Consider the following 13,590-nt stretch of genomic DNA (forward strand, 5'->3'; position numbering starts at 1 on the left):
AGACCACATAACACCTATGTTGAAATCTCTTCACTGGCTGCCAATTAGCCTCTGGGCGCAGTCCAAAGTGTTGATTATTACCTTTAAAGCTCCGTATGGCTTGGGCCCGAGTTACTTGAGGGAATGCCTCTCCCTTCACAATCCACCCTGCACTCAGAACATCAGGGAAGAATTTATTAGAGTATCTAAAGACCAGGTTAATAACAACCTCCCACAGAGCGTTTACTGCCGTGGCCCCCAGATTGTGGAACAGCTTACTGGAGGAGATCCTTTTTATTACCACCTTAGATGCCTTTGAGAAGGCACTTTAGATGGATCTCTTCCGGTGGGCCTATCCACCTGATCTTTTATAAGAGATATTAAGAAAAGACTCCACTTCTGAATATGAGTGTATGAATTTTGGATGATAACTTAGGGCCTGAACAGACAGGCCACTTTGGAGGTATGCTATTTAAATGATTCATGTGTCCTAAGAGGCCAGAAGCCACACCAAAGCCATGCTCCAGTCCTAAGGACTGGAGCTCAGCTTTGGTGCAGCTTCTGGCCTCTTAAGATGCATGTGTCATTTAAACAGCACACCTCCAAAGTGACCTGAAGCAGCTTTATTTTGGCCTGTCTGTTCGGATCCTTAGTTATTTTATCTAATTAATAGTAATGTCATTATTTTATTGACTGTATTTTATATGGTATTGTATTTTTATTGATGTAATCCCACCTAGATCCTCAGGGAGAGGTGGGAAATATAAATAAATAAATTTATTGTTGTTGTTATTATTATTATTATTATTAGCCATACGTCGATCCTTGCCGATCCCTGACTCTCTGGGGTCAAACTGATTGGCTGGCAGCCTGACTTCGATCCTCCTCGGTCCCTGACTCTTTGGGGTCATACCGATTGGCTTGCAGTCCAGCGTCGACCCTCGGTCCCTGACTTCTGGGGTCATACCAATTGGTTGGTTGCCTGACAATGATCCTCATTGGTCCCTGACTCTCCAAGGTCAAACCGATTGGCTGGCTGCTCGACTTTGATTCTCGCTGGTCCCAGACTCTTGAAGGTAATACTGATTGACTGGCTGCCTGACTGATTCTCGTTGGTCCCTGACCCTGGCTTGCAGTCTGCCCTCGACCCTCAGTCCCTGGCTTGCCAGAGTTAAAAGTGGTGTTTAATATGAAGGGTATAGCAGAGGATTAAAACAAAATGACTCTGACACTGATTCCATTCCAGCCTTCCTTATTAAAAATCTCAAAGTGTTCTTGGTCAACTTCATCCATGATCCTTTCAATGTACCGAAAAATGGACAGCTTATACCAAGCTACTGATTCTGATGCCTCTTGGCTTCTGGTGAAGCCCTTGCAAACTAATTACCTAAAGAGAACCTCATCAATCCTGTTTGATAAGGAGGACTGTAAATTGGATCTTATGGTCAAGTTTTATTCTTCTTCCACCTTCAGCCTCTATATAGCTAACTGCACAACCTGCACATGGGCTGATCAACAAAACTTATGGAAAAGGGTGCTATTTCTTTTTGTTAAGCTTTCAGATGAAGAGAAGCAGCTGGACAATGTGCAGAAGCTCATTCCTTGGCAGGCAAGTCAATTCTGCTTACCACATCACGGATTACTTGGCTGAAGTTCTGTCTGAATCTGTAGCTTTAAGACATCATGCATGGCTATGATCATTTGGACTGTCTTCCCAGCTCAAGGCTACAATTGATAACATGTCATTTGGTGAATCTGGCCTCTTTAACAAGAGGATGGAAGAGAAACTTGAGTTCACCCAGAAGATCAGGTCTACAGTCAAAAAATATGGCATGCCTTCGCAATCTCAACCATCATTCAGACCTCAATTCAGTCTTCAAGCCATTGATATTCTTTTAGTCTGATAACTTGTCAACCCCTATACCCCTCCCAATCTTCCATCTCCGGTAAACATCAAACCCCCTCTGCTAAATATTTTTTTCTCCTGATACTTCATGGTCAGGAAGAAGGATGGTGATCTTTGTCTCATTCTGGAACAGAGATGTCAACACCTACATTCTAACCTGATGTTTCCACATGGTAACTCTTTCATCCATTCTTCCCTTGTTGCAAAGAGGAAACTGGTTTAGCAACCCTCAGTCTCAAGGATGCTCATTTCCATATAGGGATTCTACTATTGCATCAGAGATTTCTGTCATTCATCGTGAGAAGAAGAGCATTTGGACTTTTGACAGTACCATGAGTAATCACAAAATGCATGGCCATGGTGGCTGCCTGGTTGAGACAGAAAGAGATTATTGTCTTTCCGTATACAGACAACTGGCTGCTGGTGGCAGAATCTCACAATCGGCTCCTAGACCACTTCTTCTATACCCTGAGTTTTCATGTCTCACAGGGCCTTATTGTCAGTCTCAATAAATCTTGTCTTGAACCATCTCAGTAAGTGAGAGTCATTGGCACAACACTAAACTGTTGCTGCAGCAGCCTTCCTTCCAGAGGACAGATTTTACACTGACACAAATAATCTTAGGTGCCATTGCTGTCATGGATTACAAGCTTGATTGATTCTAGTCTTTCTAGGTCATACAGCCTCGATAACCACAGTAACTCCCCTGGCTCATTTTCACTCTCAACCGCTTCAATTATGGTTTCTTGTGGTGTTCAGTCCTTTGGAGTACTCTCCAGACAAGAAGTTAAACATGCCTTGCTATGTATCCCGATCTCGGGACTGGTGGCTCGACCTGCAGAATTGGGCAGGGATTTTCTTCCTCTCATCCCAAAAACATTTCTCAGTCACAACATGACAACAGATGCATCAGTGGAGGTTTAGGGCACCTACTCGAACAGACTTTTTGTCAAAGGGAAATGGTCAGAAAAATGGTCAAATCAATGTGCTAGAAATGCTGGTGGTGCACAAAGCATTTCGGTCTTTTGAATCCTTCCTGTGAGGCAACATTGTTCTAGTTATTACCGACAACAGTACAGTAATGTATTACCTGAACAAGCAGGGAGGGGTGAGATCAGACAACCTCTCTGCCTTACTTTACAGATTTGGGACTGGTGCATTTTGTGGAACATCTTCCTTCCTGCTGACAATACATATACCAGTAGAAGAGAACATTCTTCCTGACGATCTCAGTAGGTCCTTGGATTCGTGCCATGAATGGACACTATCCTGACACTCTTCATGGAATCTTGAATCAGTGGAGTGCTCCTCAGGTCGATCTCTTTGAGAACCCAGTCAACAAGCACTGTCACCAGTATTGCTTCAGGACCTGAGAAGACAGATTGCAAGGCAATGCCTTCCTCTTCAGTTAGAATAGTCCCTTGATGTTCTTTCCTGATCATCACAAGGGTCATATCCAAACTAAGAAGACATCGAGCAAATGCAGTCTTCATCACACTGGTGGCTGAGGCAACCATGGTTTGTACAGCTTCTTTGCCTGGTTTGATGAACATATCACTGTCTTCCTTACTGGCCCAATCTGTTCACTGTAAATGAGGGGCAGGTTCATTGCCTGGAAATGGAATCCCTACATCTGACTGCTTGAAAGATATGTCCCTAGGGATGCGGCCTCCTTAAATTGGGGATATTGTCGAAGCTGCTCGTATTTTTACAAATGGGTAAGGTCTCTGGCTTTCCTTTCTTCAAAACAAGGATCCCCAGTGTGAGCTCGAATTTCACATGTGCTCTGTTTCCTGCTGTCACTTGCTGACTCAGGGCTTTTGTCAAATGATCAAGTGTTACCTTGCTACCATTTCTTCTCATTTTCAATTGTCTTGGTGCCCTTCATGCTTCCAAGACCTGGTTTTGAAATAATTTCTCAGTGGATATAGAAGCTTGTACCTACTGGTTTGAGATCCTACTCCAGCATGAGAGTTTAGAACTCGTACTGTCTCAATTGTCCAGGAAGCCCTTTGAACCCATGGCCCCCTATGACCTCAAATCACTCACCTGGAATCCTTCTTTCTTGGCAGCGATCACCTCTGGAAGACAGGTTGGTGAAATCTGTGCACTGAGAGCCAATGTGACCTACCTTTGTTTCCACCGGAACAAGGTTTTCCTCTGTTCTGACATTTCCTTTATGACAAAGGTTGTTTTGTCCTTTCACCTTAATCAATACATTGTTTTACCCACCTTTGAGCAGAACCCTACTTCTGATTTGAAATGTGCATCAATAGAGCCCTGTACATGTTACCTAGTTGTGATGCTAGCTTGATACTGCCACCTCCTTATGTGAGTAATTTGCTAGTCTTCCAGTTGTGTGATACACAGAGACCATGAAGAAGAAGGACAGGTTGCATACCTGTAGCTGTAGTTCTTTGAGTGGCTATCTGTGAATTCGCACAAACCCACCCATCCTTCCCTTTGATGTGCCCTGCATTTGTGGGTTTTGGAATGCTGCTATGGTATCCTTGAAAACGGAGGTAAACGAGCAGGAATACTGAAAATGGGGGTGGATGGGTTTAAATCAGTGTGTGGGCGGAACTATGACAAAAATCTTTCCTAGCGATTCTAGATGGTTCCATATTTGCTTTGCGCAGGCAGAGGAAACACCAATTGTGTGAATTCACAGATAACAGTTACAGGTATGCAACCTGTGTATCCAAACAGTAGGTAATTGACGAAATGTACAATGCTAACCTTTAGGAACAAGAGAGAGAGAGAGAGAGAGAGAACACGACAATGGAAGTGGAGGTGCATTTGACTGCATCCTTAGATTGACAGCCAGAAAATAATAATGGTGCTACATGTAGATAACAGAAATCACATATATGTGAATTATCAGGAATGAGTTCAGAAAAAGTGTAGACAATAGTAGATTCAAAGGTGCAAAAATCCACAACAGTTTGCATAAAATGCACATGTATAGACTGGTCTTAAGACATTTTTCACTAATTTGAATGTTAACTATTATCTACCTAATTTCTGGATGGCATAGGCCTGCTTCTAGTTTCACTGTATTTGTCTTTGCTGTGATGCAAACTAACTTTTTTTCTATTTTACTTAGATTTATTTTAAATTACCAGTAGTTAATAGTCTAACGAATTCTTACAGTTCTGACATGGGGGGGGGGAAGTAACAGATTGTATATTTTAATCTTACATATAATCATATTATACCAATTTATTTTTTATAAACAGATGGATTCATTACAGAAAGATGATGGAGAGTATGTGTACTGTCTCATAAGAAGCAGAGATGATCCCAGAGCAGTTTATGATCCTTATGACCTTCAAGTAGTATCAGCAAATTTGGCTAGGCAAAGTAAAGAATATTGGACTGTTACAGCTTCATATATTTCCCAGGTAACATAAGCTCTTTCACAGCTCAAAATTCCAATTTTTACATTGTCTCATTAACCCCTCTGCCTGGGACTTTGTACACTTGGAGCAGACCAGTTCCCACCAATGGCAGTACTTTTCTGTAGTGATGGTATTGTGGGATCCTGTGAGGCAAGAGGGTATGCTGATGTCAGCAGAGCTGCTAGTAGGGTCTTTCATATCAGACAGGCTTTTGCTGAGACAGACTACACAACTACTTTGTAGCAGCTGTAGTGGGTGGTGATACTGGTGGAATATCTCTTAGAAGATCTCAGATAATAAGGACATTTAAATAGTTCAACATTTTCCATATTTTGGCTGTCCTTAATGAATGAAGAATGCAATCAAAAATTCAGAAGAAGGCTAGGACATGGAAGGGCAGCTATGAAGGAACTAGACAAGATCCTGAAGTGTAAAGTTACACCACTGAATGCTAAAGTTAGGATTGTGCATTCCATATTTTCAATTGCTATGTGCGGTTGTGAAAGCTGGACAGTGAAGAAAGTTGATAGGAAGAAAATTAAATCATTTGAAATGTGTTGGAGCAGGATCATGTGGACTGCTAAAAAAAACCCTTAAACTCTCCCTAGAAGCCAAGATGACTAAAATGAGATACTTTGGACATATCATGAGAAGACAGGACTTACTAGAAAAGACAATACACCTGCATTGCTGATGTATAGACTCAAAGAAAGCATTGCCCTGAGTCTGCAAGACTTGAGCAGGGCTTTTAATGATAGAATGACTTGGAGGTCTCTCTTTCATACGGTTACCATAAGTTGAAGTTGACCTGAAGGCAGTTAAAACAGAAAAAGTCTTGAAACGACAAAGATTCTCATAAATCCTGGATCATTCTTATCAGGGTTTCTCAACACTCAAAAAGCATGTTTTTGACCATTTTGACCATTCCTCCTAATGTTTAGATAGAATCTCTTTTCCTGTAGTTTGAATCCCTTGCTCCATTTAGTTTGAATCCATTGATCCTATTCTCAAAATCTGCAGAAAACAATCTTGCTCTATCTTCAGTATGACATCCCTTCAAATATTTAAACAGGACTATCATATCAGTTCTTAACCTTCTCTTCACCAGGCGAAACATACCTACTGTATATACTGAACTATAAGTCGACCTCATGTATAAGTCGAGGGCAGGTTTTGGAACCATAATTATGGATTTTGATATGAATCGTGGATAAGTTGAGGGTAAAATTTAGGGCCATGTAACAAAGGATGTAAAGGATGAAGCAAAGGAAAACGATGCCAAAGAACTTACAAAATTCCAGGAGAGATCACTGTTTGTGCTCATATTAAAAGCTGGATTGATGAGAGAATAGAGGGAAGTCAGTGCTTCCAGGACAGATTACTCTCTTGCTTTTCACCAGGGGATGGTTCCTTTTTATATAAATAGGAGTTAAAGTCCAATACTATATTGATCCATGGATAAGTCGACTCAGGTTTTTGGGGTCACTTTTTTGACTAAAATTTCTAGACTTATACATGAGTATATTAGCTCCCTATGTTATAGGGCATGCCTTCCAGACCTTTCACCTTCCTCTGGACACGCTCCAACTTGTCAGCATCCTTTTTGGATTGTACCCAGAACTGGACACAATATTCCAGGTCGGGCCGGATCAAAGTGGAATAGAGTGGTACTATTACTTCCCTCGATCTAAACACTATACTTCTATTGATACAGCCTAGAATTGCATTGGCTGTTTTAGCTGCCGCATCACACTGTTGACTCATGTTCAACTTGTGGTCTACTAGGATTCCTAGATCCCTTTCATGGTTCATCATTGCCTTGTGGTAAGGCTGTTTTCCCATTGTCTGGGAAACCTGAGTAAATATCCATTTGGCCCATAAGAACTCCTTTATATTTGTCAAAACATTTGTCTGCTGCTTTGACCTTGTAGGGTCTTTTTTTGAAGATTGTGGCATCACTTATCTGCCTATAATCCAAAGTAACCTCGTTTGTTCTTCTAATAAATCTTTGAAATTACATTTGCAATTTTCTTTAGCACCATTGGCTACAGTTTCTATGGTGCTGAAGATCTGGATTCATTTAAGATAGCTAGGTGTTCCTGTATCAGTTCTTTACTTTTGGGAGGCTGCAGCCACTTTCTACATTATTTATTCTGTTTTCACTAAGTTGAAAATAGCCTTTGTTTTGGAAGAAGATGAAGTATAGTAGTTGTTGTGTAGTTCTGCCTACTCTCTGTCACCCATTACCTCCATGCAGAGAACTTGATTCCTTCCTCTTGCTCTGAACATGCTCAAAATATTCATTATAATTTTTATCTGTCGAGCAAACCTGAGTTTTTTTCCTGAGCTTTAGTTTTCCTAACCTTTCTTCTAAAAATACTGGCTACTCATTTCTACTCTTCCTCAGGTATTCTTCCATTTCCTATATGTGCCTCTTTTTAAATCTCAGTTCCACTGAAAGATCCTTATCCATTCACCATTGTTTCTTTAGGTGTTTCCCATTTTTTTTTTCTCACAGTGGAGTTGTGATTGTGCTTTTAGTATCATGCTTTTAAGAAACTCCAACCCATCATGAACTCCCTTTGAGTAGTTCTGACCATACGATTTCTCTCAGTGTTCTCTCTAATCTACTGAAATTGGCTTTCTTAAAATTAAGAGCACGTTTCTGATTGAACTTGACTTTTCCATTTTTCTGTATAATTTATTTCAACAGGATCTGAGTGCTTCCACCCAGAGTTCTATATTATTGTTTTATTCTTTCCTGATGGTGAGAATCAGATAGGAGATCGTTGGTCCCATTCTTGTTTCTTCCACCTTCTGAAAAATGAAATTGTCAGCAAAGCAAGTGAAGAATTGGGAGAAATATGCTGTGAAAAATACATATTGAGTTCTAATAGCAGAGGTCCAAAGCACACTGCAGAGGTAATCAAGTTTGAGACCACTTTAACTGCCCTGGCTCAATGCTAGAGAATTCTGGGAACTGTAGTTTTGTGAGACATTTGGCCTTCTCTGTCAGCGAGCGCTGGCGCCACAATGAACTACAATTAGTACTGAGCCAGGGTAGTTAAAGCGGTCTCAGACTGGACTATTTCTGCAGTGTATTTTGGACAAGATTCTCTAAAACTAGTTGGAGAATTTTAAATTTTATTTGAAACTTATGCGGGAGAAACAAGAAGAGATGTGTGAGACAGCATTTTATCAGACAAGGGAAATTGGAAGTATAATCCAATGGCAATCTGAATGCAATCATGAGGTTTAACATTATTGCGTGATAACCCACTACACGCAAATTCGGGCAATGGGAAGTCAGTCCCAGCGCAATCATGGGGTTTCATGTTATTGCGTGATAGACTGCCACACGCAAATTCGGGCAATGGCATGCTATTTTTGGGCAATGGGGAGCCAGTTCGAATGCAATGAGCATTCATGTAATTTCGCTAAACTAGCGACTTTATGTGAATGTGTTCTGGCCCCACTTTCTTTGCATTCGAAATTAAGAGAAATTCCTCCAGTGTGATAAACTCTGTACACATTCTGTATTAAGGGTTTTTTGTTTTTTTACAAGAAAGGCCTACTAATTGCTTCTTAACTGGTGGGAGGATTCTCAGCTTGAACCTAGAGAGTTATCAGTAAGATTTCAAGCTCAAATATTGAATTTATATTTCCAGAGTTTAATAGAATTAATGTGAATGTATTTAAAAAGAACTGTTCATCTTAAAGTTGATCACTAGCTGCCCAGGCAATACTTATTTTTTCTTTTGATATGGACCTAAGTGGTTCAGTGATCCATATATACATATATATATCACAGAAGTGTCTTCTATAATTCACCAACACCCCCTAGAGGAAAGAATATATAAAGCATAAAAAGTCAGTATGTTTCCTGTAATTCTTTTGCTAAAACTGTTGACATTTCTGCTCATTTTTGAGAAGTTTTTTAAAATCATATAAAAATTAATGCAGCTTACAGAGACAGAAGACTTCAAAGCACATACTGTAAGTCCAAATAGTCATTCATCTAATGTAAAAGAATGTGCTAATGAAAAATACTTCATAATTATGAAAACTAATTCCATAGCTGTGCAGAGTTAATTTTTGACCTCATGAAACTAGTTTTTGTTTCATTTTTCTAGTTTACTTTGACGTGTGGAAAACAAGTAACACAAATAATACCAGTAATGGAGTGGTTATATGAAAGGCAACTTTATTATGCATTACGTGCTATCAAGATATGTTTCAATTTCAGGTAAGGGAATCAATTATATTTTAAATAATTATAGGTTTTAGCCAGCTGTACGCTTCCACATACAAAAAAGCATTTTCTATTACGGCACAAAACCCTTTCATAAGAAAAGAAATTTGCTTTTGCTGTCTTGCTTCTGCTGTCTTATATAAGGATCTCAAAGCACATTCTTGTACAAGTTGCTGCACAAAGTTTCACAAACTGCCATTTTTAGAATTCCCAGTTCCATTCAAATGGTTATGACATTGCATTCAGAATTTGAAAAGGTAGGCATTCTGTGTTTTATGAGTCAATTATACGTATTTTCAGTGAAAGAATTTGTTTGAGTGATGATGAAATATTTATTTAAAGCAAATGTCTATACTACTTTCTTTATTTTAAGCACGTATACCTTGCCTTTGACATAAAAAGCCTCTTATGGGGCTTCCAAAAATAAATGGTATGGCAGTCTCTGCCCTCAATCTAAGTGTATGACACAATATAGAAAGAATAAGGGTATAAAGAATAAAGAGTAAGGAAAAAGGAAAAAGCAAAAAGCAAGTTCAGACAAACAGTTCTTATAATGAGCAGCTGGGTGGAAGTAGTTTAGACAGCTTCGTCTTTGAATTGGCGTCCCAGTAGAGGTGGTCAGCAGACCTGCTTAGCATTGAGGTGATACTTTTCTGCCCCAGTCATTAGACAGTCCATTTTTAATTCCATTTGCTGCAGCTTTGGAAGGGAAATATCACCGTCAGTTATCTCCTACCTGGTCTAGGTGCTGTTGGACTGCAAGTCCCAGCAGCCCTAGCCAGCATACCCAAGGGCTAGGACAGTTGGAATGAACTACCAGTGAGCGGCAGAGGCTCAAAGAGAGAGTCCAGTTGAATTTCCTTTAAATCTGTTACCACATGCTTCAGTATCAGGACTGACTTCTTGTTTTTATTAGTCAGAGTTTAAAGCAGTTACCCTGATTTTTAACCATAAAATCCTCAACTGCTTCACATGAGAGCCTTCTTTACAGTGTCCCTTTGGAACTTTTAAAGTCAACAAAAACACCTCTTTAAAAAAGCACATGTGCACTGATTGATAGGTGAACAGACCACTGTCATGTTGCTGTGGCTGCTGCCTCATAAGTAGAGACTGGGGAAGGTTCACAGCCCCTACATATTCCCTAAACAAGCAAACATCTAGGGATCACGAATATGACCTAGTCACCAAAGAGAAACTCTAGGTTTTTCATTCGTAACTGCCTTAGTGAATTCTGGCCAAAGTGTTTGCATTCAAAGGCTTTCACAGCAAGCATCCATAGGTTTTTTTGTGGGTTTTTCAGGCTGTGAGGCCATGTTCTAGAAGAGTTTATTCCCGATGTTTCACCAGCAGCTGTGGCTGACATCTTCAGAGAATGCTAGTATGGAAGAGAGTGGGCTATATATACTGTTGGTTGAGAGGAAGCGAATTATATGTTAATCTGTGTATTGTTCTGTTGTTGAATGGCAAGGCCTCAGGGTGTCTATTTAATTAATGATCCATTGTCTGCTGGGAAACCCCCCTCATCCTGGGTGGTTTTCATTTGCATTTGCTGGGTCTTGATTTTGGTATTTTTAAGGACTGGTAGCCTGACTTTGTTTAGTTTGAGAGGTTCTTCTCTCCTTTTGAAGTTATCCAGGTGTTTATGAATTTCAGTGGCTTCCCTGTGCATTCTGACCTGATAGTTGTTGGCATGGTCTAGGATTTCAGTGTTTTCAAACAGCATTTTTTTGCCCGGGATGGTTAATAATGTGTTCTGCTACTGCTGATTTTTCTGGCTGACCAAGTCTGCAGTGTCTCTCATGTTCCTTGATTCATGTTTGGACGCTGCGTTTGGTGGTCCCTATGTAGACGTGTCCACAGCGGCATGGTATATGGCAAATTCCTGCAGCCGTGAGAGGATCTCTCTTGTCCTTCACTGAGCACAACATTTGCTGGATTTTCTTGGTCAGTTTGTAGACCAATGATGTCACACCTATACCTCATAAAATTATTGTTATAAGACAGGGGTAGGCAACCTTTTTGAGCCGGGGGCCGGATTGCTGTCCCTCAGACAACTGGGGGGCTGAAGCCAAAAAATAAATAAGTAAATAAAAATTTAAAAATTAAATAAATAAATAAACCGGGACAAATGTAGGACAAAATTTTCAAATAGAGGACACACAAAAAATTTTGCTGATTTTTTAAAAAATGTTAAGATAAATGCATGTTTCTGAGGCTTCTATAGACAATTGTCCCGCCATGTCCCTCACGCGAGACACCAAAGGCCCCGGCGGCAATCGGTGGCAGGACTGGGCTGGGGCCGGTCCGAAGGCCTCGCTGGGCCGCATCCGGCCCACGGGCCGCAGGTTGCCTACCCCTGTTATAAGAGATGAGATACTGTGGAGTGTAATGTGGAAAAATAAACTTTGATGAGCTGCACAGCTGTATCTCAAAAGGAACAGGTTACAATGATATTTTATTGGTGTAATAAGCAATGTTTTCAGGTTACTTTTATAAGTTGCTTTTAAACAGCATTTTAGAGGTTGTACTTTTTCAAATGTTATACCATCTTCTTATCAATCCTGAAGTTTTAAAAATAATAAAGAAAAGTAGAGAGAAGCACAAAGAGTGATGTAGCAAGTTACATTGCAACAAATGATACAATAAAAACTATAATGAACATATGGCGAAAAGGAACCTGGGATACGGTCAGAATCTACTCAGATTTGCCTCCTCTTCCCATTCCAGTGGCATAAACAGTTCTTCTTTGGATGTTTAATCCCTCTCAGGTTCCAGTGGGTATAAAGGCTCTCACTCTATCTTATGCCTATTGGAAACACAGAACAATACTCACAGGGCTCCTGGTAGTCCTGGTCATGGAGATGTGTGACTAGAGCTTCACCTTCATTCTGCCTTGAGGAAAAAAATCAGACATTTAAAATGAAGGGGCCATTCAGACTACCTTTTGTACTGAATTGTAACCCGGATTAAAAGTCGGAAGCTCCCATTGGCATTGGTTTAAACATATCAGAATTAGGGTCTTTCACACTTGATCCAGGGTAAATCCCCCTTGGAGTGGTTTTTCCAAAAGTGGGTTATTTCCCGTGTCTCTTAGGAAAACTCGTTTCTTTCCTGCTGCCGGCAAATGTGAATTTGGCCCTGGTCATGATCGGGTCAAGTTCAGGGGAGGGATTTAGGTCAGAGGGTGGGCAGAGGGCGGAACATGCCTCCCTCTCGCAGGCATCTCTCTCTCTCTCTCTCTCTCTCTCTCTCTCTTTTTGGTAATTTTATTTTTGGCAGATTATGCAAATGCTTGTTCTACAGGTTGATACATATTGATAGAATGTGTCTGCTTGTGCTACATTTCCCTTTTGTTTGCTTGCTGCCGGCATGGCAGGTCACTTTGCAAGTGACATTTTTTTTTAAAAAGTGTGTGTGTGTGTGTGTGTGACAGAATATGCGAATGCTTGTGTTTCCTTTTAAATTTGGCAAATTGATACAATGTTCTGTAATAAATTCATTCACATTGATTCAATGTGTGAATGCTTTTGCTACATATGTATACAGTATGTGTATGTAAGGCATTCTGGGGTGGCAATCGGAGGGAAAGCAAAGAAAGAGGATGCAGAGATGGCATTCTGAGGTGAGGTATTATTATTGTTGTTGTTGTTGTTGTTGTTGTGACGGGAAGAGGATGGCATGGGGGGGAGGCAAGGGCTTCGGAGGTGACATTGGGCTTGAAGGGAAGGAAAGATGTTCCAAAGAGGAGGATACTGGGCTGGAAGCAAAGAGGAAGCTAGAGGCTGGCATTCAGAGGGAAGACTGTGGAAACCCATGACTTTGGGAGAGTCACACTCTCACAGCCTCAGGGGAAAGGCAATGGCAAATCTCCTCAGAACCAATCTTGCCAAGAAAACCCCAGGATGGGGTCGTTTTAGGGTAATACACACAACACACACACACACACCTGGAGGTTTTTAAATTTGACAAGTTGACAGAATATGCGCACACTGCCTCCAGTTTTTTTTTAAAAAGGAGGGGGAAAAGCACCCATTCAGTTGGCCAATAGTTGT

At 40.6% G+C, this 13,590-nt stretch overlaps 1 protein-coding gene across 1 annotated transcript in view; it reads left to right on the forward strand.

The window, feature by feature from the left end:
• Positions 1–13,590, forward strand: part of DNAH14 (dynein axonemal heavy chain 14) — a 390,714-nt gene that overhangs the window by 21,811 nt on the left and 355,313 nt on the right. The window contains 2 exon segments of the mRNA XM_042445585.1: positions 5,125–5,289; positions 9,420–9,532. Coding sequence (XP_042301519.1) covers positions 5,125–5,289; positions 9,420–9,532 — 278 coding nt within the window.

The sequence above is a fragment of the Sceloporus undulatus genome, chromosome 1, assembly GCF_019175285.1.
Source record: "Sceloporus undulatus isolate JIND9_A2432 ecotype Alabama chromosome 1, SceUnd_v1.1, whole genome shotgun sequence".
Taxonomy (NCBI): domain Eukaryota; kingdom Metazoa; phylum Chordata; class Lepidosauria; order Squamata; family Phrynosomatidae; genus Sceloporus; species Sceloporus undulatus.